Raw genomic sequence first — 25918 nt, 5'->3', positions numbered from 1 at the left:
TCCTTCAAGACTTCAAGAGTGACAGACTCTGGGACACTGCAGTTCTCATAAGCACAAAGTTATGACACTTCATTTTTGATCTTGCTCTCAATATAACCAGAAAGAAAGCAGTGAAAGACAAATAAATGGTAGAGTCATTGCTACCTCAATTTTCTTGGGTTTTCTTTTCAGGAAACAGGAAACAATTGTGTGGGGTTTCTTGGGGTTCATGGGGGTTTTGGTTTGTGGCGTTTTTTTAAACCATTAACAGATGAAGTAGAAAACTGTATTATGAAAACTTTCCATAACTCATCTTAAATATGATCAGCACAGCAATAAGTAAAGAGTTTTTAAGTTTACAGTAAGCTTCTAACCATCTATTTTAATACATATGGCATGTGGCAAATATAAGTTCAAACCCCTGTGCAATTTTTTTTCTGATCATTCGGAAGAACCATAACCATCATCCTGCTCCGCACTTCCTCAACTTCTTTCCAACTTTTGGTCATAAATTCTGTCTTGTGCCTCAGAAACCACTCAAGGAATGATTTTTGAAACCACTGTATTCCTACAAGAAGTTCTGGCTCTGCTCATTCATAAATCTGTAATATACTATTTTTGTTATTTTCTCAACTTTATTATCATTTCATGACTACATCTAATTCATTTGAAAGGTATTTTTCATAAGATTGACAATGAAACTAAGATCTTGATTTTTCAGTTTTAAATTTATACCACAAGACATCTCACTATTTCTGACCACACTGAAAACTAGAGTAATAAAGGTTGTGAAAATGAAAATTAAAACAACATTGAGTTTTCCCAAAGAAATTACCCTAGAAGAAAAGCTGTCAATCACAAAAGTTGATACTATCACAACAGATGACAGGAAGCTAGTTATAGCAGAAGTGTAAAAAGTGACCATCACTCTCTCACTATTTTCTATTTATTTTAAAAAACAGATGAACAATCATTAATATTTACTGTATTTCAAATCAGTCAGATAATGCAGTCAGCAGCCTGAAGTCAGATTAAGCAGCAGCTGGTTAGATGGATGTCATCTGTCAGGGGCTGTTCTTCCAAAAGCTGCTAATACTGTCAGGGAAAATTAACATCCACAAATCAAAAGAAGGTAAGTGCTTGAACTGAAATACGTATGCAATCAGACAGCTCCCACTGGATTCTCCCCATGTGCTATGCCCTCCATGATCAATTCACGCTTCAGGTGACAGAAATTGCTGAGAAAGCGAAACATTGCTTGCTTTCTGAGAACTATACTTTGAACCAGGGGACATATTTTTAGACAATTAAAATTAATTTTCCTTTCTTTTTGTCATGAAACATTAAGATCAACCTGCTGTAAAACAAAATGCTCACTCTCACACAGAATAACTGGGCAAATCTTCGTTGCCATTACAAAAGTGACGAACTCGATAGTTGGAAATAAGATAAAATAATTTTTAATCAGCAAATGCAGTAACATCAAACCATAACTTTTTCTAATAGTATTAAAATGAAAGCAAAGACCATGCATTCAGGACTTCACTAACTATTCAAAATACATGTCAGAATATTGCTTATATAGCCCAAAATAATGTAAGTTTTAAGCCATGCAAGTGTCATCATTCCAGAAAAACAGTGGCAGAGCACTTAAAAGGTACTTTCCAGTACGGAAGGGTAATAAAACACTAGTTTCCTGCTTCTGCTAAAGTGCTGGGAATCTAAGCATTTTGAAATGGAGTGTTACCAGTAGGTATGTCCAGAAATCATTCCCTTCCCCCCCCCCACTTAGTTTGTATTTCGGGGTTTTGTTCCCCATTAATTGGAATAGAATGGCTAAACCTAGAGAGGCATTATTGCAGCTGACAACAGTGTCTTTTGAAATGCATCATCCTCATTTTAAGGATATAATCCTGCACAAATAGCAAATAAGCAGCAAGAAAAATATATACAGAAGACAGCAGAAGTCAGGTGGGTATTTTATTTTAAAAAACATATTGCTTCTTTGTTAATCATGGAATGCCATCAAGAATTTTAAATGAAGAACCAGTGTCCAGCAATACTGGCTGGGTGCCAGCTGGGTGCTGAGCAGGTTTGCAGAAAAGGATGGGCAGATTTCTCCTGGGCCAGCACTTGGAAGGCGAGTCAGGAGTGTGCCCTCACAGTGAAGGCAGCTGCCTCCTGACCACGCTGTGACAGCATGAGTGTAACTGGCATGTCCAGCATCAGCCACCAGCATGGCGGAGGCTGGACCACAGGATATACAAGGAGATGCCAAGAGAGCTGCGCTTGTTCAGATTTAAGAGGAGGCTAAAAGAGAAGCTTGTTGTTGTCTTCTATGGCCTAACGGGAGCGCAGAGAGAAAAACAGAGCTGGGATCTTTCTGGGAGCTGACCAGTAGTGGGAAGAGAAGCAACATTGACACTGGTTGCAATAGTGGGAATTCAGATTAGGCTTTGGAAACACTTTTTCACCCTGGCAGCAAACACTGAAACAGGTGCCCAGACAGGCTGGTGCAATCTCCGTCCCTGGAGATGCTCAGGTCCAGACTGACCATGCCCTGGGCAAGCTGGCCCTGTCTGGAGCAGGGGGCTGGACTAGGTGACTCCAGAGGTCCCTTCCAGCCTCAATCATCCTGCAAGTCTGTGATTCTCTTCTGTTTCTCACTCTCCTTGGTGCATGCTTACATTTCAACAGCAGATCAAAAGCATCAACCAAGGCAGAGCGGGTACTTCCAGCTTTGAGAAGTTTGGTGAATACATGCAGAACCTATCTGCTTAGCATGCTGCATTTGGTCACCATCAGCCCTTTGCGGGCCCAAGCAAGACTGAGGACGTGCCTTCATTGCACCTCCTTCCCGCTCTGCACTGGCACCCAGTACCCGCTGTGCACTGCCAAATCAGATGCCCAACCTGCCATTTCACTCTCTCAGCTGGCAGGGTTGGACCCCTGAAGGCCATTCCCACCCAGCTCTGCTGAGGGCAACTTGTGCTCTGCCATAACATCCATGACTCTGGCAACAGCAAAGCCACTCCCGGCCTCCAGACTGCTCCTCGCAGCGGAGACCTTTGTCACTACCCTTTCTTCCATGACCACTGTCCTTTTTTTCTGGCAATGTTAGTTTTCAGGCCGATCAGGACACTGACCCTGCTCGGCACAACTGACAACTCCTACAGCCGGTGCCCGGGAGAGGTGGGGAAGCACAGCCATGGCCGGGGGGAGCGAGGCCAGCCCCTTTCACAGCACCACTGCCTTAGATCAGCTAAACCTGTCATGAAGCTACACCTTTAGGAATCTAAAAGCGTGGTTAATCATGTTAACTCTTATATGAGCTGTAATGACTCAGGCAGAATTAACAACAGTAGCTCAGTTTAGATCAGATGAGCTTGTAAAATTGTCAAAATAAAGCCTAATATTTTGCTTGCATTAAAGAAATCACCAATCATACTTTAAAAGCTCCTGGCAACATGCTGTTATTTCAACACCACAACAAAATATTTCCTGAGATAGTATGACCACACATGATGCCATATTAACCACCAGGACAAGGCACCAAGGGAAGGAACCTATCGCCTCTGGGAGAGGGCAACTTCTCTCTCAGCATGCTGGAAATCAGCACAGAGGAGGGCATTAACCAACACCATCGCAGTGAATGCCACCAGAGCATGATGATTTATACTGCTGTAGGAAGCATTCTACTGCACACATCCACCCTAATCTCCACAAACAAGCCTCAATAAGAAACGGAAAGCAGGAACTGAAGGCTCATGATGGTCGAGCCTCTCACTACTGCGTCACTCTGCTCTGATTTTACTCTGTGTTTAACACAAAGTGTGCCTACTTCGCCAGCTACAACCCACCTCACCTTCCTACAATCACAGTTTTAGTAATAGCTAACCACCACGGTTAACAGCTGGCCATGCTCCAGAAAGACTGAGTTTTGATAGGCCAAGTTTCTTCTAAGAACCCAACCGCCAGAGGAACACACACACTCTTATCTCCTAGGCTCTGTTACACACATCACATGCTTTTTCTCTTTACATGCTTGTCTGGTTTCATTTTAAAAAAAAAACAGGATCAGATTTTCACAACAAATCCTGAGGGCTTGCACTCAAAGTTGACTTCCTTCTCCCCAGAGAGGACATTCAAGATTACCAAGGGACTTCAAAACAAGCTCTTGCAAAAGATAAGAAGAAAAGCAATAAAAGAAAAGTAAACATCAATCACGGCTTTCAAAAATATTGTCCAAAAATTAACTATTTGAAATTCTTCTTTTATGTCTAAGTTTTCTACTCTACTTAGGTGTCTTAACAGATTACAAATCATTTGCTTTGCTAGTGTTGGTACTGTGGATTTTGTTCACCAGACCTGTCACACGCCTGTAGCACTACACCTGGCACATCTACTATACACGTTCCCTACTACAGAGTACAATGTGACAAACAGTTGCCCTCTCTTAGTGGCCCCCTTCCCTCACATCCCCTACCTTACCCAGTGTCCTTTTTCCACCCAGTGTTTCCTTCTAATAGGAGAGCAGAAAGTGTAACTCACAGGCCTTTGCCTGCTCTCTGATGCTCATAACAAGGGATTTGGAGCACCCCTATAACTGAGTCATATTTAAATGCAGGGATTTGGAGGTTTTCTAACAACACCCTCTTTGTACGTACTGTTCTGCATCTGGGACAGCAGGCAGTGCATCCCACATGGAACCAGGATTATAGAGTTGAAAAGAAAAGAAAAAAAGTTATTCAGCTCAATTCTATAGCACTATTGGAAAAAAGCAGAAATATACAGGAACAAACTATGAATCTACAGTCTATGCAAGCTCTTTATACTCTTCTGTGAGCCTGAAACCCTGCCAAGTTCCAAAACCTTGTATCCAAAACATAAATAGTTATCAGGAAAACAGTTTCAGATCTTAATTAACCTACTGAGGCCCCAGCCCGCATCATGGTAGTCAGTCAGCTGGCGACGACAGAGAGAAATAGGACTTGAGAGGCTCCCACAAAACAGCTAAAAATAGCACTGGATCTTTTTTTTATGTTCTCTTGCACATAAGGATCTTGATTTCAAATTTTCTTAAAACTTATTTATAGGTTTTACTTCATGTAACTAAATTAGTTCTTCATTCAAAATCTAAAGAGAGGCTACTTCTCCTAAAACTATCAAACATTTCATAGATTATTTGCATAATATTTGCACACCTGAGAAGTTACCGCCTACATATTTCTGTAGTGTGGTTTTCCATCCAGATCAACTAATACGACGGTATCAGCAGCCACTGAAAGTAACTACCATCAGACTTTCTACCTCAGAACAGATAGGCCTAGGCAAATCAACAGAATAAAAGAAGTTATCTGTAGTAATAAATAACTTGATAGGAAGATTATCTTGAAGAGGTTCATTTTTACATTAAATGGGGTACTTGAAACTGCTGGGTTTGAACACTTTATGATTTTCAGTTTCTAATAAATTAGCTAAGCAAACAAAAAAACCCAGAAAGGCAAGAAATGCCGCAATCTGCCTTAAACACAGACATATCAAATGTGACAAATACCTTTTCAAAATGTTCTCAGATTCTAATTTTACCAGTGATTTAAGAATTTTTCTCAAAAAGATCAAAGTGGATATTTTACCACAAAAAGGAATAAAGAAATCAAACTCTGCAAAAAAAGGGAGGTCAGCAATACAAAGGCCAAGGAAGCAGAAAAAGATTTTGTAGAGTATTATGGTTTTAACAGACTTTGATCAATACCAATCTACCAAAACATTTAGAAAACTAATTTTGGCTTGCCTGCCTGTATAAGCAGAGGCTGAGTATTGTTCCTTCAGGGAACTACCCAAGCAAAACCGCATATATTGTGAGCAGCAAAGTCTACTATTGTCTCCTAAAACAGCAAAGACCAAAACAGTTTTAAATATTCTCAGATGTCAAACACCCATTAGAAAAATGTTTAAAAAAAAAAAAAAAGGGAGAAGGAGACTCAGGCAACAAGGAAGGAACTTTTAAGTAACATTTCTCCTGCTGCAGTAACTGAACTATTGCTCAGTTGGTAACTCAGGCCTGGAACAAGCTTGCATAATCACAGAAGTTACACCGTACTCAGCAGTTAGGTCTGGCTGGTTAAAAACTGATCAGATTCTGACAAATTCAAACCCATCATTTTCTTCAGTATTTTAAAAGTTCAACAGTAACAAAAGCAGCTGTGCTTTGTGTTCAATAGCACTTCCAACACGCATAGCAGTAGTTGCCGTTGCAGGGCTTGGGGGAGCAGGGAGGAGGGAAGGATGGTTTTGCCTCAATTATAACGATCTAAAGACTGAAACAAGACCAAGCTTGTAGGAAAAATTAACATTTTTTTACAGTTAACTGTTGCATTTAGAGGGGGAAAAAAATATATTCTTGAGGCAGAAAAGCCCTTCTTCAGATCTATCCAACACACAAGTTGATCAAAACAGGGCTTTGTCTAGAGTGCTTCATTTCAGCTGTTTCACCCACTAAAACACCGTAACCAAGCCAAAGCAGTAAAAGTTCCTTAAAACTACTCTTCTAATTCTGCATCAATGAGTACTGCAAGTCAGACACACATCCATATGAATAACAATTTTCGCAAAATTTTCTGGAAGTGACACCATAAAAGATTAAGTTGAAGCAGATGATTTTTCTTTTCAATAAAAATAGAATTTTAAACCAACAGGAATACACATTCGAGACTTTTTCAAGCATCAGCTTGAATCCATAATTGAGCATATTTTTCATTAACCACTAGAGGTCACACTGTAACCATGGCAGCTATCCAAAAGATGAGAGGCCTCAAGAACCTTAAGGTCTGGGAAAACTACAATACAGGGGTACTCACTGGTTTGCACCTACAAATGAAATTATTACATTAATTTGAGTAGTCTTTCCTTTTCCCCAAAAGATCCAATGGACATAACGCTCACAGATGTTATTTGGTATTTTACATCTCTAAAATTTAGATTTAGGATTTTTACTTCTCAAATTACATCTGATAATAGAGGGAGAGAAAAAATAGCCAGAGCTTGGTGCCCTTTTGAAGGTCTTCCTGATTTCTTCAAGTATTTCCTCATCTAAAACTTCTGGAACTTCAATTCAAACAAAGGGGCTTCAGCTATGACTATAATTAACACTGAAGAAGCACACTAGAGCTGTAATATCCTACTATTCTACTAGTCGATATTTTGCTGTTTAGTCATTTTAAGCTTTCAAGAACAACAGCAGAAATAGTAATAAAACCAAATATAAACCCACACACATCAAGATCATTGTGTTTTTAAGCTAACACCAAAGTTTGCACTGGAGACAATAAATTCTCTTAAATCTGAGCAGATGTACTGACCTCAAAATTCAGGAGCAACGTAGTGGTCAGGGCCTGAAAACTACTTGCTCATGAGAAATTAACTGATACTGCTAATAAAAATCTAGTCTATTTTAAAGCATTTGTGGAAACACAATTTGCAAAGGAGTAAAATACTTTATGTTCTACGCAGCTCATTAAAAATTCCCTGGAAAGTTCCTTTAAACCCTTCAAAAAGGCACCCTGTGCACACAAATGCAGAGCAAGAGATGGCTGATAGTGATCCTGTGCTCCTTTCATATTAGATTAAATTGGAGATCAGTATACAAAGACATCTCATGAACTGACTCCCTTATTTTTATTCCACTTACTACAGCGCAGACTACATCTTCTCTTTGGAAAAATTTCATTTAATTAGATCCCAGCTACAAATGATAAAGACCTGTGTATGAAAGTCTTCTACTATGGCAGTGCAGCACTGCCAAGGCATTAAGCTGCCCTCTAACTCTAAGAACTGGTCCCACCAGAACAGGTGCTGCTGCTGACTTGCATTACCTGTTCTGGAATAAGTAAAATATTTCACTCCCTGAAGCTCTCAGTCTGGTACATTTCAACACTAAAAAACATAATAATAATAAGAATAATAATAATAATGATGATGACGAGCAGTGAAACAGCTGTAATCTGAATAATCATTTCAGAAGTTTTAGTACCCATCATGTTTTTCAGCACAACAGACAACACACTACCAAAAGCTCACAGGGTGCGTATTACACTATAGGACCAACTCCTTGAGACAAAACAGAAATCATAAATTGTCTCTTAAATGCAGAGAAGATGCAGACTTTTCTTACAATAGGATGTACACCACAAGTTTAGCTAGCTCTTAAGAAATATTATAGCAAAAAATCCAGATTTACCTGCACACAAGCTTGTATGTATACACATACACACTGTCATACAGATTGCAAATCAGCAGAGATTGTTTTCTGCTTCGTATTAACACAGCAAGTTTTACAATCTTTTTCAGAATTTAGGAAGGATATTTTTCTGAGAAATATCCAAATACAAACCTGCTTTTCCTGTGTCTGCCTTTTTTGAGCACCCAGTGTAGCTGATTTAAAGCTAAGAGACTTGGACTGTCTCCTAACTTTCACTGAATCTCTCCGGCGATCATACGAAAAAGACGACGACTTCTTTGTAATTTTCCTCTTAGGTGTGTCTGCCATTTCATCCACCAAAGTATGGTTACCTTCAAGCAAACGGTGTCCCAGGAAAATAAAAAGTCAGTTACATCAAGCTTCCAGCAAGCTTACAGACCACAGTCTTCAATCCTATAGGAAGTGGAGCAACCCACAAGGAACGGAGCCCATCTAAGAACAATTTCAGTTCTTCAAACGCGTTGTACAAATGGAAGAAGCCGATGGTCCTGCAATGGTACGTCACCAAAGAGCAGGCAGAACTCCTTCTTGCTGTATAAACTCAAACAGGCTTCAGCAGTGATGCTAATCTGAAAAATGTAGTGACTATCCTGCTGAGCACGCTAAAGGTGAACGGAAGGTAGCTCCCTGCACACCAACAGGGTGTGGAAGTACACCAACAGGGTGTGGGGATGAAGCAGAAGACTTTGGGTTCAAAGCATCTTCTTAACTCCTTCCTTTCTGTGCTACTGCTAGAAAGGCACCTGAAAAGTCAGACTGGTAAAAGCTCCCAAAAAACAACTGCATTATTTTCTTCTCTTTGGATCCAAGGCACTTGTTGAAGTAACCTTCAGCATGAGGTAGCTGCCCCATTCATTAGGGGCCCTGTTTTAACCTAATTAAATATTCCCTTTCCTCTCCTTGTCAGAAAGACTATTCACACTACAAACTTAGGAAGTACTTTATCTACTAAGATGACTGGAAAATAAAGTCCAAGCCTATGTATGAATCTTATAATCCTTCTAGGGAAAATAATCATTAAGTTATAGCACTGTTTTAAGACCTTTTTGTATCAACAGATATGAGGGTAACACTAATGAATTCTCATCCTAGTGAGAGTGTGGGAATCTTATCAGACAGCTGAGATTGCAACTTTTGCACCAGGACTGTGTTTAGGTAGGAATGTTTCCTTTGCATAACGTATTAGTCAAGGAACACTAGAAGGGTTTAGAGCCCCAAAACTTGCTGCTATTGGTTTCCATTAAGCAGAACATACCCAAAGCACATAGCTGCGCATATGGGAATGCGCCCACAAACCTAATGCTGCCAGATTCAAATCTGGGTTAAAAGACAAGGAGGAAAACTATCTTTTGACAAACTTAGGCCACTGTCCAGGGTCTTTTCCAGAAACTTTTCCTTAATTTATTCATGACTCTACTTCGCATACAAAACAACTGTGAATGATTTATACTTGCAGGATTATCCATTACTATAATTAAGCTTTAATATGGGTCAGTCCTCTAGTGTATGAGTCTCACCACCTCTGTTAGGAAATATCTGTGAAGTTGGAACAGCATTTCTTTTAAGACCTACTGATACCAAGGAGTAAGAGGGTAGTGTTAATGAATTCCCAAAACCAACTTTTTTTTGCCATTTCTTCCTTTGTTGTAGGATGAGTAATATACCTCTAGGACATATTGATATTGCTAAAATTAATGAAAAGCTATCAGAACATCATGCATTTATTAGCCACAATGGCCTAATTCTAGATTCACTGCAGATTTCTATGATTTACACTGTGAAGAATTAGAAATCACTGCTTCATATTATCTACATCTAAGTAGTTAATCTGTATTTACTACAGAACATAGAAAAAAATCCATTATTAAGTATTTTTAGTATAACATATCTCTTAAGTGTGATGGGTTTATAACACTGTAGCAGTCATCATCCATAGGCACATACTGACCTTCAGTGTTACTAACATTAGACACTGCGAGACCATCATGATTTCACTCTCTGTGGTTTACACCAAAGTTTAGATTAAAGAGACTCTTTCTCACAAATTGAGACCCTATGTAAATTACCAGGTTCCCATGATTTACAAGCATCATCTTTTTGAAGAGTAAAAGTAAGGAGATAATTCATCATTGTGCACGCTTTTAAATCACACCTCAAGAAAAAATGTGTCCTCCAAAACTTCTTGAAGCATCTGCAGCATTTGATAAAAATAACAAGTATTCTGATATATCATAAAAATTAAGTCAAGGGAAGTGTGAAAGCCTTTTGCAGATAGGTACTTTTATGATATACTCTAATCATGCTTATTTGCACAAAAATAAATATTAGCAATTGACAGGGACAAAGGCACAAATAAACTTTAAAACTCCATTAAAACACATCCAACTGCGTATGAAATACTAGCTACAATCCTGATCATTTAACTTAAAAAAAAATCACATTAGACCTAAAACAGGTGCAAGAAATGTAACAAGAACGAGCAGAGATAATGAAGGGGTTTCCAAATGAGAGAAACTAAATTACAAAGGAAACAGAACAGGACAGAGATTCTTAAAATCTTTGAAGATACAGGAAAAGGTCTGGATTATGTTTATTCACAGTTCCCCTAAATACAAGAATCTGCAGCATTCAAAGAAAACAAATTTGAAAACAAAAGGTGGTATTTGCTTTGTTAATGAAAACTTTTATTTTGTTTGATGCCCTCAGATCTTGCACTGAACAAGACAAAGAATGATTCCTCTGATTTTACAATCATCTACAGCTTGCTTCTTCAAATCTCTTTTTAAGGCTAAGAGTCCTGGCCCATTTAGAGACTGCTGGTAGAGAAAACTTTAATCTATACCTGGAATCAATGTTGGCATTTGCTCTGTGCTTTTGCTATTTTTACAAAATCCTTTTTCGCTGCTTGGTTTGTGCCTGGAGGAAGCAGAGGGCTCACCACCAGCACGTACAGCAGCAAAATCCCATCACCCGCTCCCTCTCTATGCCTTGCTTAGCCACAGGGACCGCTCTGGCAGCTCTGCAGCCCTGCAGCCACCGGCAGCTTTGCTAAACTGAAAGGGAAGGTCTCAGCCCACTCGTGTTCCCACCCTCCCTCTTCTTCCTTCACACCTCAACTACTTCCAGCAGCGAAGTCCTCTGCCTTTAATCCTCGGCTTGCCAGATCCTTCAGTGAACTGAAGGCATGAGCCTGCTATTCCCCAAAGAACAGTTTTCACCAAATTATTCAATTTTCAGAAGTCAGATTTACCTGCAGCTCCATGGGCACTAATTTGCAAGTGTCACTCCTCTCCCATCTGGGAATTCTTAGTGCATTGATACAACTACTTCAGTAATACAGGAAACGAATTGGGATGTTGCAGTTTATCCCAAAAATAAACAACAAATCATGAACAGAAATGCTGTCTTCAGAGAGCTACAAAAAATAAATGATGATGAGATTAATAACTTGAAGAACAGTGCTGAGAAAGATGGAAAAACTAAGAGCTACAGATGGGAGATAACATTTAGTGATATCTAATATCCCTTCATTATTGGAAAATGCACATGTTTCAACATTAATATATGTCCAGTATTTCCTCACTTCCATGGGTTTTAGTCTTATCCATAAACATTGTGAAGTTACAATTTGGTTTATCAGAAATACTACAACCATTCCCTTCCATACTACAACTAATTCCATTCATCGACAGAAAATATTTATATTTGGAGTATGCTATTTCCACATATGTCTTCATTAAATAGCAGCTGGGAATAAAGACTGTATAAAAACTTTGATTTTCTGCTTTAAATCCATCAGCAAGTCAGACCTAAAAATCATATGGCCATCCCAGTAATAAGTCAATAGTGTTAATTCAAGAAAACCTGGTTAAAACAGAAACATCCCATTTTTATCAATTTGTCAGAACTGCAGTTAATATCAAATTGTCAATTTCTAAAAATGTAATTAAAATCAAATCACACTGCAGAATACTAGATGACATCAAAAGCTCATTGTTAAACTGAAGATTTTGATTTTTTTAACAGAAAATAATCATGGAATTGTTATACGAAGTGTTTCTTTCATAGTATCAATACTTTCCCAAGCTCAGTGGCTCAAGTAGTTATTTTAAGCTGTTACAAGAAAAGAACGCCTTATGCTCAAAATGTGTTTTGCCAAGTCATTTATGAGTAACAACAAATTGTTTCAAGGTCATCCTGTTTTCCTGGGATACAGGGAAGGCAGTCACAGAACAAGAGAAAAGCTGTACAAAGTGACAGAGATAATCACAGCAGTACTTGAAATTTAATTTGGTGGAAAAGTTTTGAGGAAAAATGAAAAAGGGCGTACCAATCATGGTATTGTAAATACTAAGAATCATATATTTGAGTAATTTTTTGGCATTTTTAGGTTTTGCTGTCAGATTTGCTGCACTGGACCTAGATGTTCTTTCATTCACTCCAGGGTTTTAATCTGTTAATGGCAGAAACAAAACTTCAGAAGTACAACAAAAAGATTTTTGTTCTCTGCTCACTGTTTTAGGGTTAAATTCTTAAGTTGCAAAGACAAAGAGAATTCAAATGTAAATTCAGCTGTAAGTTTGCTTAAATGAGGCAGAGAGACACCCAAATTTAGAACAAGCACTATTTTGAGTATTCCGATTATGTGTTGATGGAAATCTAAAGATAACACAAGTTTATCTGTGAAACTTTCATCAAGTTCAAGAGCTCTTTAACATTTTGGAGAATGAACAGACATAGGATTACCAGAATCTCATTCTTTCTACCAGCATCATGTTGTCACTGGTCTACCCAGAATTCATTATAGAACTGGGGTCTTACATATCTGTCCCTAAAAATAAGTGACAGAACAGAAATCAATAGCAGCGAGGTATTGTAATGACAGTCCTCCAGTCCCTAGCTAGTCCTTTAACCTTAATATCATAACGCATTTGCTCAAAATAGACTTGTTTTTGTGTTGGTTTCAAGTTAACATTTGTGACAAACAAAATAACAGTTGTCCTTTCCAAACCCACATTTTGTGTATCACATGCCTCTCTAACTCAACAGTGCTTTCCACGAGGAAGTAAACAAAACAACAGTATTACTTAGAATTGACCATATGTTTGACACAAAACCCAAAAGTTCATTTCCTTTCCACTACCCTGGGAAAAGCTCCTAATATGCCTTCATATTATATGAAGAAGCTGCTCAAAGACTTTCTCCCACCATGCTAGAAGCAGGCAAGCATTAAATTAATAATAATATTAACAGAGTCTCTGCAGGTCTCTAAAAGTGGATGCAAATGAAGTGCAATTGACCTCACTGAATTTCAGCAGCAATTTGATTACTTAACATAATTAACTCTAGATCATGAATGTTTACAAACTTCGTTTCTGCACAGATCTACGAAATGAATCTCCACCCCGTTCTCACCAACAGTATTCCACTCAAAACAGCAGCTTCTTGTGCATCTTCCTAGGAGGTTCAGAGTAAGTCTAACCAGCAGCAAGCACCAACATCACCCTGGTCTTACAGTGACTGGGCCAGATACTAACATCACACACACACACACGCTATGGGAAGCACGGAGCTTCACTCCAGACAATACCAAACCAAACTCCTCTGCCTTTTATCTCTGCACCCAGTGGGCCTAAGTATGAATTATGCAGAGGGAAGAGCTGTGTGAATATTTGAGAACAATAAGTCAAGCAAAGAAAGCCCTTTCCTTAGTTTAGAGAACAAAACCCAGGCTGTAACTCTAAGCATACATGAAAATACAGTGGTTATTTTTTGAGAACTAGTGTGCTGAATTTATTAGGCACTGATGAAGGAAATTAATAAATGTAAAAGCTTTGACATCTTAAAGTTGCTAATCCCAAGCTGCCAAAAGCCTAATACATTTGGGCAAATGAATTTATGAATAATTGCTATTAGTTTCATAACCTACATTGTTTCAAACTAGCTCTATTTGCCCAACTGCTCACCAAAACCAGTGGCTGTTAATGGTAGTTAGTTCCTTGTTGTTCTCTTGGGAAGGTAAGCCTCTGATTTTTCAGAAATGTAGCTACACCAAACATACGACACTGAGCAACAGCCTGAGCGTTACTAGCTAGGAAAAACTTATATAAAATCACACACACGGAAATTTTTTTAAATTGTGCAAAATACAAGTGACTATTTCAGTGAGAATTCAACTGGGAGCAAGTTATATTCATACACATACTTTTAAAATGAGAGATTATACTATAATTTCCTAAATACTTTTTCCACAGATAAACAAGGGCCTATAAAATCCCTCATTTACTACTTTCATATTACACCCAAAGTATGAGGATCACTGAAGCATCTGTGTGCTTCAGTCTGTCTGGAAAAACCATGGTTAAGGATGGTTGGGTTTGGGTTTTTTTTGTTCAGTTGGGTTTTTTGCTGTTGAGAATGTCTGCCTCCTAAGAACTGAACTGAGGTCACCGAGTATGTTATCATCAAGCTGGAAACTTGTCAAGTTGACATATGTTCTTTGCGAGCCTTCAGATGAAGGGCTACTTTTCCAAGTAGCAGAAATCTAAACAAATCAGGTTGTTAACCTGTCTTTAAAACATAGTTCTAATCACTAAATGCACAAGAAACTTATATTTTTAAAATAACAAAAATAGGTTATGCAGTTGACTAAAAGCAAGTTAAAAAGAGTTACGTCTCCTTTATTTCTGGAAAATGGATATTGGCTATTCATCTGCCCAAGCTTTCAAGGACTTTCCTCAAGCAGTACCAAAGATGCTTGTAATTAGGACTAGAATAGATGCCCCTAGTTAAAAACAGATTCTTTTTTCTTGTAGCCAAATTGGTTTTTACAAAGACAACAAGGACAAGATAATCCATTTCTATTCATGTATACAGAGAGACAGATAAATATAAAAAACTGATATATTTCTACGAAAACTATCTTTCCATAATAAACCCTGGACAAAATTTGCACTTCAATCAATCACAAAAAAGTGTTCCAATAAAAAAAATTATCTAAGTGAGCATTTTTTAATTTTTAATACTGCTACTACAATTAACTGCATTAATCAAGTTTTCATCAGCAACTTCATGTGTAGTGATATTGTGTAATATGAATGTCGAAGCTGCAGGCCAGCTAAGTTAGAATGCATTATGCACTTTCACAGTGAACAATATTAAAGGGCTTAAGAAAAGCTATTTCAGAAAGGAACAAACAGCTTAGCAAAATCAATTTTGCCATGTAGTTTGTTTCATGTTTTGATCCTTTTTTTTAAGGGGGAACAACATTATTCCAGAGAATAAATAGTTAACCCTTACTCATCCATTTGCTCTTAGTAAGTGACAAAAGAATACCAAAATATAGGGACTGAAGAAGCCAAATAAAGTTACCCTACCGTGCTGCATTTTAATGTGAAGGACACCATCACTAAGATACTTCTCTTATTCCATTCAGAACAGCTGCTGTCTCTGAGGGTCCTAGTATTTGTTGTAGGATAGAACATCTTCTCCATGGAGACAGTCGAAGAGAAGTAAATATATTCTTCACATTACTTAGTTTTATTTTACTAATATAGTTGACTATACAGAGCAGTAAATTCATCAAGAGGACAAACTGGTCCTTAGCTGCTTCGCATTCTGTATTGTGCTTATCTGACACTGCACAAATGATCATGGCATAAAAGCAACATAAAAAAGACAAAAATTATATTTATCACTGTGGGAATGATCCTTACATCTAAAGAACCATGATAAGAGCAAACTGATTTTCAAAAGTATACATGATAGGTAGTGAATAGCACAATGAACTCATCTTCAAGAATGTAAAGAACTTCCTTGCGAAAATGAACACAAAGATACTAAGCATTTAATTTTGCAATATCCTAGATATTTTTGTCCCAGTTAAAAAAAGATACAGGCTAATGTTTAATTTTGAGCCTAACTAATCCTATAGACCTCAGTAATAATTTAATTAAATGTTTAGACATCGTCTGTTTAAACGCTTTTTAACAAGACATGCTTAAGTGTACATATATATAAAATACCACTGACTGGAGATACGGTCAGAACCTTGCATTGATGAGACCTATATCAGGTTCTGCTATCACAGAACTAGTTGATATGCTTGCTATGGAGGAAGCATCAAATGCAAAGCTAACAATCCAAAACTAAAGGGAACCAGGAAGCCCAGCTGTAAAATATATGACAGGAAACTGAAGAACAATGACTAATGACTGAAATGCTTGAAAAGACTCAAACTTGAAGGTCCAGTGAGAATGATTAATTCAAGGATATAGAGCAGTATAGCACAGTGCATGTTTATAGTACACCTTCCTAATCAATGCTACAAGGTCCTTTAAAAAAAAAAATAATAATTTAATTGATAAGTGCTATCAGTAGAGACGTGCCAGATTCACAGAATCAGCATATGAGCTTGGAAAATGCAGAAATAAATACTACTAATTACTAGGTATCTTGTCCATCTATACACAAAAACAATATTGTAATAATGACTTTGCCTGTTTCAGTTGCAGTCAGAGTTTTTAATCTATTAGTCACACACATAAAAACACCCACAGAGTTTCACTGTGAGGAATTACCCCACCTGAAGGCAGCAAGCCAAGGTAACAGCCAAAGAATGAGGTCTTGAAGTCAACCAGAATTCAAACTTCTCCTTCTGAAGGGAGGAGCTAGGAAGTGCGTGATTCAAATAAGTTTTTAAAAAAGAAAATATATAAAGATATATATATATATATAGGGACATACATATATATAGTGACAACCTGCGCCAGGCTCCCTGAGGCCTGTAACCAAAACCTAAACTAATCTTTCAGCTGAGCACTTCAATATGCGATAACTAACTAGAGGTTTTAATTAGCTTTTCGTGAAATCTTAGCTGGGCACTATTTTTATGGAATAAATTCCTGAAAACTCAGCACTGTTACTCTATACAGCTTGAGTAATCCCAGCATTTCAGACAGTGAGGAGTCTCCATGTCCCAAGACTCCTCACATAATTTTTCTTTATGAAGTCCCAGCTGAAATAACCATGTGAATTAAATTTTGTCACAAGAAATAACTGCAGGCAAAGTATTTATTTCTGAAAAATTAGCCTAAGAGTCATCACTTGGTCAGTTTTCAAGGAGCCTTTAGAGGGCCTGTTGCTTCCAACAGATGCAATTAAGGATCCTGTCTGTGAAGGGAGTGGGGTCCTGAAACACATTTCCAAACTGAAGTCTGTATCAGGCTCAGATGCTCTCAAGAGCTTCAGCAAACACAAGGCTTTGCAGAGAAAAGCAGCCTATTTACATACGACTTTACAGTTTGCCACAGTGTTTCTTACCTTACCCTTCTTGAACATATAATTCAAAGACACAAGTATCTATAAACTCAAACTAACAGCCAGTAACCAAAAACCTCTTAGCTGACTGAGATCTAAATCTCTACTTAAAAAAGAGTAAAGGCACTCAAGACCCTGCAGCGTTTAATTATTTTCTCCAGTTCTGTGTAACCAACAATTCCTCCCAAAAAGATTTTTGAAAAACTATCCACTAACCCTCCACAGTTTAAAAACAGCATGTATTTTTCACATATTCAACTGGTAACATGAAGCTAAAATTTTAATTTACAAATTGATTTTTTTTTTTTGCGTTATTGTTCCACTGTACGAGGTTTCTTTATTCTTGCAGCCTCCTTTTCTTACTTGAACTTTTAAGAACCAAAAAGAATGGAAAACCCATTATTTCAAGAAAAGATTTCCTGTACTTTCTTTAAAACTAACAGTAACAGACCTCTCACGTCTGTCAAGCAAATTATATTAAAAAAGAAAAACTTTTGTATTGACTCCCATTTTTGAGCATGTGAGGGAAGCTGATGTGCTGATATGCCGACACGCAGTAGCTATTTGTACTTACACGGTCTTTGTCATCAGCTACGTCACAAAGAATGTCATCGAGGTCTAAGATCCCACCATCCCCATGCTCCAGTCGATGTACTTGTATCCAGTAGTTTGGATCCTGCATAAAAGGAGGAAAAAAAAAAAATCAGATATCACATACCAACAGAAAAAGGTTATTCCACCATATAGATATCATTGCAGTTCTACAAATGCTCAACATTAAAACATCCATTTAGGTCATATTCCTGTAAATAAATGTAAATTGAGATGTAAAGTCAAAGTTCTTTTTTTAAATCACCCTAGATTAGACACATACTCTTCGCACTTTTGTCAGCTCTTCATGAGTCACAGTCCCATCACTGACACACAGGGGAACAGCATTCCCGGTGTTACTGAATATACACACTATATAAAAGGAAACTATATCATCTTCAAAATAAAGTATCTCAGAGGGTGGTCAACAGGCACAAAACGTTACAAGACAGCTGTAAAGCGCAGGGTTTTTCACAGGACAGCTATAGGGAACAAACCAATATTTAAACGATGTCAAAGGCTTTCTACCTGTGCTTTGGTAGAGTTGGTAGATGGGGTATCTAAATCTTACATGTTTTAATTTAAAAAGGTACATATACACACACATATATGTTTGTATATATATGCATGTGTGGTTTTGTGTGCATAAATGTGTCTACCACTAACTGGGAAGACTGGCTTTATAGCCTTCATTCCTACTCTTGATACAAAAAGAAACCATAACTGATAGAACAAGGTTGTGTCCACAAAGCGTCTTCTACAGATCGCTACATGACCTGAGTGCTGTTTAGTACTCAACATGCTATTCTTAAAGGGTTTGTTTTCTAACAGGAGAAAGTTGTACTATAAACACACAACCTGAACATGATACATAATCTTTTCTTGCTTCTCAAATACTCCCCCATAACAGTGCCAATGCCCTGGGCTGTTGTTAAGTGCCGAGCAGCAAGAGAGCTTCCTTGCTTTTCACTGAGTAGGCACGACTGCAGAAAGTGACTAATATGAGGACCTTCGAACTTGCAACATCTTGCAAAGTGCCTAACTTCCTAAAAATAGCAATTAGCATCCAAGCCTTTTCAGGTACAGGTGTCTAGAAGTCAAAAAAAAAAAAAAAAAAAGAGACCACACCCCGAAACAAACCAAACCTTAACCAAATGAAAAAAACCCACCCAAACAAACTTAAAAAAAAAAAAAAAAAAAAAAAAAAAACACAAAACAACAACCACACTTAAAGAACTTGAAAATAATTTGATTTCTTAAAGGTTGGAAAAGGACAAGAAATGACCCCACCAGAATTCCTCTAAATCTACATGTGTGTTTAAATCTTGACAGGACATACTGCATAAAATGTTAGACAGCATGCTGCATGAAAGAACATCAAGGGGTATTAATTTTGTTTTTAATATCCTAGAGCTCTTTATTTGTACATGATATATATGCATAGGTCAAAGATTCTGGAGAAATTTGATAACCATGAAACTTACTTCATTGTTTGTGTAAGTACATGCACCTTAAATACTGCTGTAAATCATCATCATCAGATGATCAGGGTTCAGAATTACATTTTACAGCCAGCAGGCTGTCATTTCAGAAATTAAATTACAGAATTTTTTTCTCTAATATCTCTAAGTATTAAATATCATTACCTTACATTTCTTCTAAGCAAGTATTTATTATACAATTAACTGATTGTCCTAGATATGGCTCTTCCCCAAATTGCACTTACTGTTGTAGCACATTATAGGAGATAATTCAGTGTCCCTTTTTTTTTTTTTTAAAGTAAAAATTAAGGAATAATTAAAAATAGTACTACATTATTCACAGTGTCATGCATACAAAGGTGCACACATAGCTACATATTACAGAAATTTACTCTGTAAAAAGGTGCATAATGCAAATACTGGGATAAAGTTTTTGTTGAGTTTGAATACTCCACTAACACAGACAGGGCTGGAAAAAGCCTTCTGCGTAAACCAGAAATTCTTCAAAGTTCCTTAACAAACAAGTTCTAAAGGGAAATGTGCTGAAGAGGTGCCTTTGTAAACTCTGCTCTCAAACTAAAAGGAAAGAGGATCCTTCCTCATCCTCCAGCTCATTACAAAAATCTCCTCTGCCTCTCATATCTGCACCAGAGACAGACACAGCTGGGAAAACTCAGTCTTTGCAGACACAACCAAACTGATGAGCCAGAAAGCATCTTGCACTCCCAAAGAACTTGATTCAGGTTTCCTCTGCTAACTACTCCATCTCAAATCCAAGTCAGAATTGAACCATAAGCCAGGCTTCGCTGCAAAATCAGAAATGGAAAAACTAGTTCAGGCTTTAAGAGTCTGATCCCTCATATGTCACACACTTCATTTCTGTTAGCATCACTTAATCTTCTTACTGAAGAATGGAAACATTAAAGACAGATAATTGCAATATTGGCTCAGTGACCTGACTGCATCCATCAAAACAAACAGCACCCCAACTGAAACTACAACTTCAATATTCCTGTATCCTTTTTTTTTCTTCCTACCACAAGTATTTCCCACCTCCAAGGCAAATGTAAGAAAACATGCACGATTACAGAATCAATAGTAGAAACGCCCACTTCTAGTGCACTATTTCAGTATGCACAATCTACATTAAAAATAGATTTGATATAGAAGCTGCATCACTTTTGCTAATTAGTTTCTCCATATTGCTTAAGAAGTTTTAGACAGACTTCGTTTTTCCTGCATCACCTATTTGTTGTGCCATAGCCTGAACTGCTCTGGTGGCTTTTCCTGTCAGACAAGGTCCTGATACAAACAATATGTTAGCAAGACCAGACAAGAAATATATAAAACTAGTTTGGCAAGAATTTACTCTGGCAGGATTTGGTAAGTAAATATGAAGTAACAATGAAACTTTTCATTAAATCCCTTGCCAAACTTCACAGAGCAGTCCTCCTCTTGAGGCCCTTTTACTCTATTTTAAGGTTTCACATAAATCAAAGATTTGGTGGGGGAGGCTCAGGAGGGAAGAGAGGTCTAGCTGGCAGGGGAGTACTCACATTTTTAAGAGATCAGTTACACAATACTTAAAAAAACAAACAAGCAAACAAAAACAAACAAACAAAAAAAACCCCACAACACAACGAAACACACACCAAACCCAAAAACATTGAAGCTAGTGATTTCACCAATTTAAGATATTCCTTAGCTATTTATGGTTCCAAATTGTAACGACCAATTCTATGTATTAACCAACCAAATGACATGGATACACTCAAACGGCATAAATGTTCACATTTAAATTCCTATTCCCTGTTCTGTCTACAATGAATATATGTTGTATAAGGGTCAGTTCATATGCACTGTTTGCTAAATACAAAAGAAACTGGACAAAACTTAACACTGATTTGAATTCAAGTAACTACTACATCAATGTTACAAGGGTATCTGTATTCACAGCTTGGTCAAGTTGTATTTCTCCACTGTAGCCAGTAAACAGATATTCATAATGCCCCATGCAATAGCAGTAATGCAGTCTTCAAGCATTTTCTGAAGCAGTCAGAAATACTGTTTTGGCTTAGACCAGTTACTGAGTCATAAAGTGGAAGTCTGCAATTAGCAGAGTTTACTGGAGTTTACACAACTTCATCTGCAGGGTAAAATAGTCCAATCGCTCCTTCAGAACACCCAAAACACCTCCGGGGTCACCCTCTCCCAGTGGCAGCACTGGGCTCTCAAGTGAGATCTCGCAAATTAGGAACTTGCTCCAGTACTAACCCACAGAGAGATGGCCTGCTCAGGGCACGTGCAACGGGGTGCTTACACGATTGAAGAGAAAAATGCCTTCTAGTTTTATAACAAGAAAAGTACAAAATACATTGAGTCTAAAAAAGTCAGCTTCTGTAAAGATGAAAAAAAATACTAACCAAAACTTTTAAAATTATGCAGAATCCTTTCAAGAAACCTGCTTCAGAGGTGTGGTTCAAGAAAACATCCCAGAGTCAGATGCTTTGCTGTTGTTTCAAAATTTGGATTTATATATTACAATTAGATTTTCACATTTTGTCAACAAAACAAAGCCACATTTATATCCTCTCATGGTTATGATTGTGTAAAAGGGTACTGCAGTCTCCAAACCTGCAATGCATTTAGAGATATATAAACACTCGATAGAAAACTCATTAGCTACACTGTTCCACCAACGTGTAAATTAGCAACATACACTTATTTTGTAAAAGCCTTTGTCACCAGTTCATGCAGAAGAACTAGCAAGTTCACTTCATTGAATTCAAGGATAGAAGTAATGCTAAACCTGATTTATATCTTCATTTAAATATTGCATCACTCGGCTCAAGTCTAAGCAAGTCAGATCTCCTGTTTCCTGTGTACACCCGTTTAACTATTCTGCTTGACTATGATTATAAAGGTACTTATAATTGCTCATGAGCACTACATTTTCTGCCCCAAAGTCCTCTATAATGGAAGATAAATATTTGCTAAGTGAACACCAGCACTGAGAGTGGAAGCAAGAGCACATTACAAAGGCAGTAAGAATGCAGCCATTGATATTCTGCTTATTCCATGCAACATGACTACTAAAAAGCACAAAGTAAAAACTGAGAAAACCATTTCTTTAAGTAGTATCATTCAATATTTTGTAGCTCACAATTTTGTGTTCCCACACAATAGAAACAAGGACCATATGTGGAAAACAAGATCTAGAAACAGGAATGGAAACTACAAAGTGTTCTTATTAAATGCATAGGCAGATTTCTTATTCCTTTAGTTCCAAATAGGTGTCTTGGTTTTTGTAAGAGTATCCTTTCAAAAAACGTATAGAAGCATTTAACATAGAAAGTTACAATAAATAAGATCGCTCTTTGAAATATTTTGCCCACGCTGTACAAGAAGAGAACACCACAAACTTCTCAGTCAGAAGGAGCTATCTATTTAAGACAAAGCAGAAAATCAGGCTCCCAAAAAGCCCGCCTAACAATGCTCAGTGTTTACAAATTATGCCCACTGCTGTGATTTAATCTCACCTGCCCACCAGAAGGATGTCCCAAAGCATCAAAAAGATCAAAAAGACTATTTTATCTGTATGGCTATGGTTAGGTAGTTGGGGGTGGGATTTCTTGTGTTTGGTTTGAAGCCCACCCAGAGAGCACTACGGGGGGAGAACAGAGCTGTCTGTACCTCTTTGACCATAACAACTCAGGTTTCCCAACTGCAGGTTTCAGCTGGGTGCGGACCAACTGTAGTTGCTGCTACAATTTGTTACACATCCTGAAATCAAGCAAATTGGATTGTCCTCCACACACCCCCCTATATTTTCTAAACTGTTCAGGCCAAAATAGGAAGACTATTTCTCACCACGGAACAGTATGTGAGGGAACAGATTGGTTTTGCCAAGCTGAGCTCACCGAGGCTCTCTGTTCCTATCAGAGGTCATCTTTCTGAAACTGAAATGATTTAAATCTAGATAACATGTACAGCTTTTTGGTTTAAGATCTTTCTCAGTACATAGATCCTTAAATGATTTTTTTAAAAACACTGTCAACTGGACAGTCATGCACAGGTGTTTCTGTGTAACTCTCAAAGGAAAATGGAGTCACCACCAGCATGAGTGAAAGCACAGAAGCAGATCCAAGCGTGTCAATGTAACTTCTCATTTATAAATGAGGAGATAAAGGGAAAGTAAGTATGTATTTTTAGTTTCTGCTTAAAACCTCTTGAAATTTAAGATTACATGGCCATGTGTGTGGCTATCTTCACTGTTCTGAGTATTTTGAGAACTTTGAGAGCTTTAGCATTTGTGGCAGAAGAGTACACACAGACAAAAACGAACTAAATCAGGCCAGGTATGCACCAGACTTGTCTGTTCAGCAGCATACAGCACTTGAGCATGTTAACACAGTCTAAAAGGAAAAAAAATGGTTAATAAAAACTAATATATCTGAAAATTTGCGAGTGATTTCATTCATTTCCCTGTCTAGCTCTGTACTGCAGGACGAACTGTCAAAACAAGCAGTCAGGTGCCAAAGGGAAGCCACGAACACTCGCAATGTCAGCTGGATTCCAGTTACATTCCACAGCCCAACAAGACGGCAAGAACAAGTCCCTGGGTTTGAATTGCATCTCCTTCCCATCACTTGTCTCCTCGAATTTCAGGCACAAAGATCTGCTGTGTAACACACGACAGCAACAAGGGGAGGGCAGCTGGAAACCAGCTTCAAAGACCATTGCACTCTCTTACGTACGCTGATAACTGCATCACAGACAGCTGGCGATGATACAACGTAAGTACGTTCACCATCTCTACAAGGGCACAAGCCAGCAAAATACTTACCATTAATGAACTTAGCCTGGGAGACTTCAGAAAGCAACTGATACCTGTAATAACTCTTAAGTTACCAGGTGAGGAGTTGCAAGGACAGCTACCTTTTCCATTTCTGACCACACTCCATCTGCAATCACTCCCCTCATACCTATTTCAGAGCATGTTTACTCTACCTTGCCCTGTGCCCCATGAAGTCAAGAAAAACAGGGCTGCAGAGGACCACAGAAAATAGCTGAATGCTGTACAGTAGAAAATAACCAGGAAGGTTAGAAATCATGCCTTTAGAAGAGGGTTTGGTCAGGGATGCAATTTTTTCAAACGTACAAGTGTATATACAATGCCTTCAACCAAGGGGATTATACTGATCCCAGATATGAATGAGTTCTAAAAAGAGAGAAACATCTAAGTCCGATCACTGAAGCTTCTTGTTCCACTTTTACACTCAACAATGCTTTCCCAGCCTTGCTAAAAGGGCTTTAACTTCCCAGAAATCCATCCAAGACAAAATCTGAACATCTGGCCAGTACCACTCTTCCTGAGACACTGAAATGTTGGAAAGAGTGTTTATGAAGTAAAAAAAAAAAGTAATGTTAGGATTTGTGTGCATCCTACAGGTCCAGTTTCAACAATAACAGTAATTTACTTAAAAATTTGTCACATTACTGCATCAGTTTCAGTCCTCAGCATAGAAGTCTGATAGACAAAAAAAAAATTAGTCAATTGGCAATTAAATGTCTCTTAAAACCCACTAAATTGAAATAATATGTTCAGTAAACCACTGGAACACTACTACATATCGAGGTGGGCTGCATTACTACTGGGGTACAAAAATAAAAAGCATCAAGGAACTATTGGATCTTGCTGTTTAAAAACAGCAGAAGGGTAGTATTAAAAATGGTAAATTTACTTTGGCCGTTAGCCGCTACAGTTTGCATAAACTTTCAAATATATATATACAAATCTCTTCCTCTTCTGAAAAGAAATTACTTCCTAAATCTGTAAGGAAGATGCTCTTAGATGTACTCTACAGCTACCCTTCCTGTTTTCCTACCCTAAAATTTTCGAAACAAAATACTACATCTTAGGATATGTAAGCTATTAATGAGTTACCTCCATGCACCATGGAAGTCTTCTTTTCTACTTTACCTGGAAGCAATCTATTGCAATCCATGAGAAATCATATCACTAATTTAAATCAACTTTCCTATGGGTTGCACATTTCTGATACCTATTAAATAGCACATCACCTCCATACGACCCAATATCATAATATCATGGAACAAATTAGGTCGGAAGAGACCTCAGGACATCCCAGAACAGGATGCAGACCAATACATGCTGAGCAGAGGGGGGTGATCCCTTCCGCCATCTCTGGGCCGTGCCCTGCTGCCAGGCTGAACGGCTGGCTCCTGCCCACTCGCCAGCCTGTGTCGGTGCAGGGGCTCCTCCTTC

General features: G+C 38.0%; 1 protein-coding gene across 22 annotated transcripts in view; it reads right to left on the bottom strand.

The window, feature by feature from the left end:
- The window catches only part of PARD3 (par-3 family cell polarity regulator), a 464268-nt gene that overhangs the window by 394584 nt on the left and 43766 nt on the right, over positions 1–25918 (bottom strand). For all 22 annotated transcript variants that reach the window (XM_075082466.1, XM_075082475.1, XM_075082472.1 and 19 more), the window contains exon 2: positions 18132–18233. In XM_075082466.1, coding sequence (XP_074938567.1) covers positions 18132–18233 — 102 coding nt within the window. The remainder of the gene's footprint in view (positions 1–18131; positions 18234–25918) is intronic.

Source organism: Phalacrocorax aristotelis, chromosome 2 (assembly GCF_949628215.1).
Source record: "Phalacrocorax aristotelis chromosome 2, bGulAri2.1, whole genome shotgun sequence".
Taxonomy (NCBI): Eukaryota; Metazoa; Chordata; class Aves; order Suliformes; family Phalacrocoracidae; genus Phalacrocorax; species Phalacrocorax aristotelis.
The sequence above is the reverse complement of the archived record's forward strand: the minus strand, read 5'-3'. Positions and strand labels throughout refer to the sequence as shown.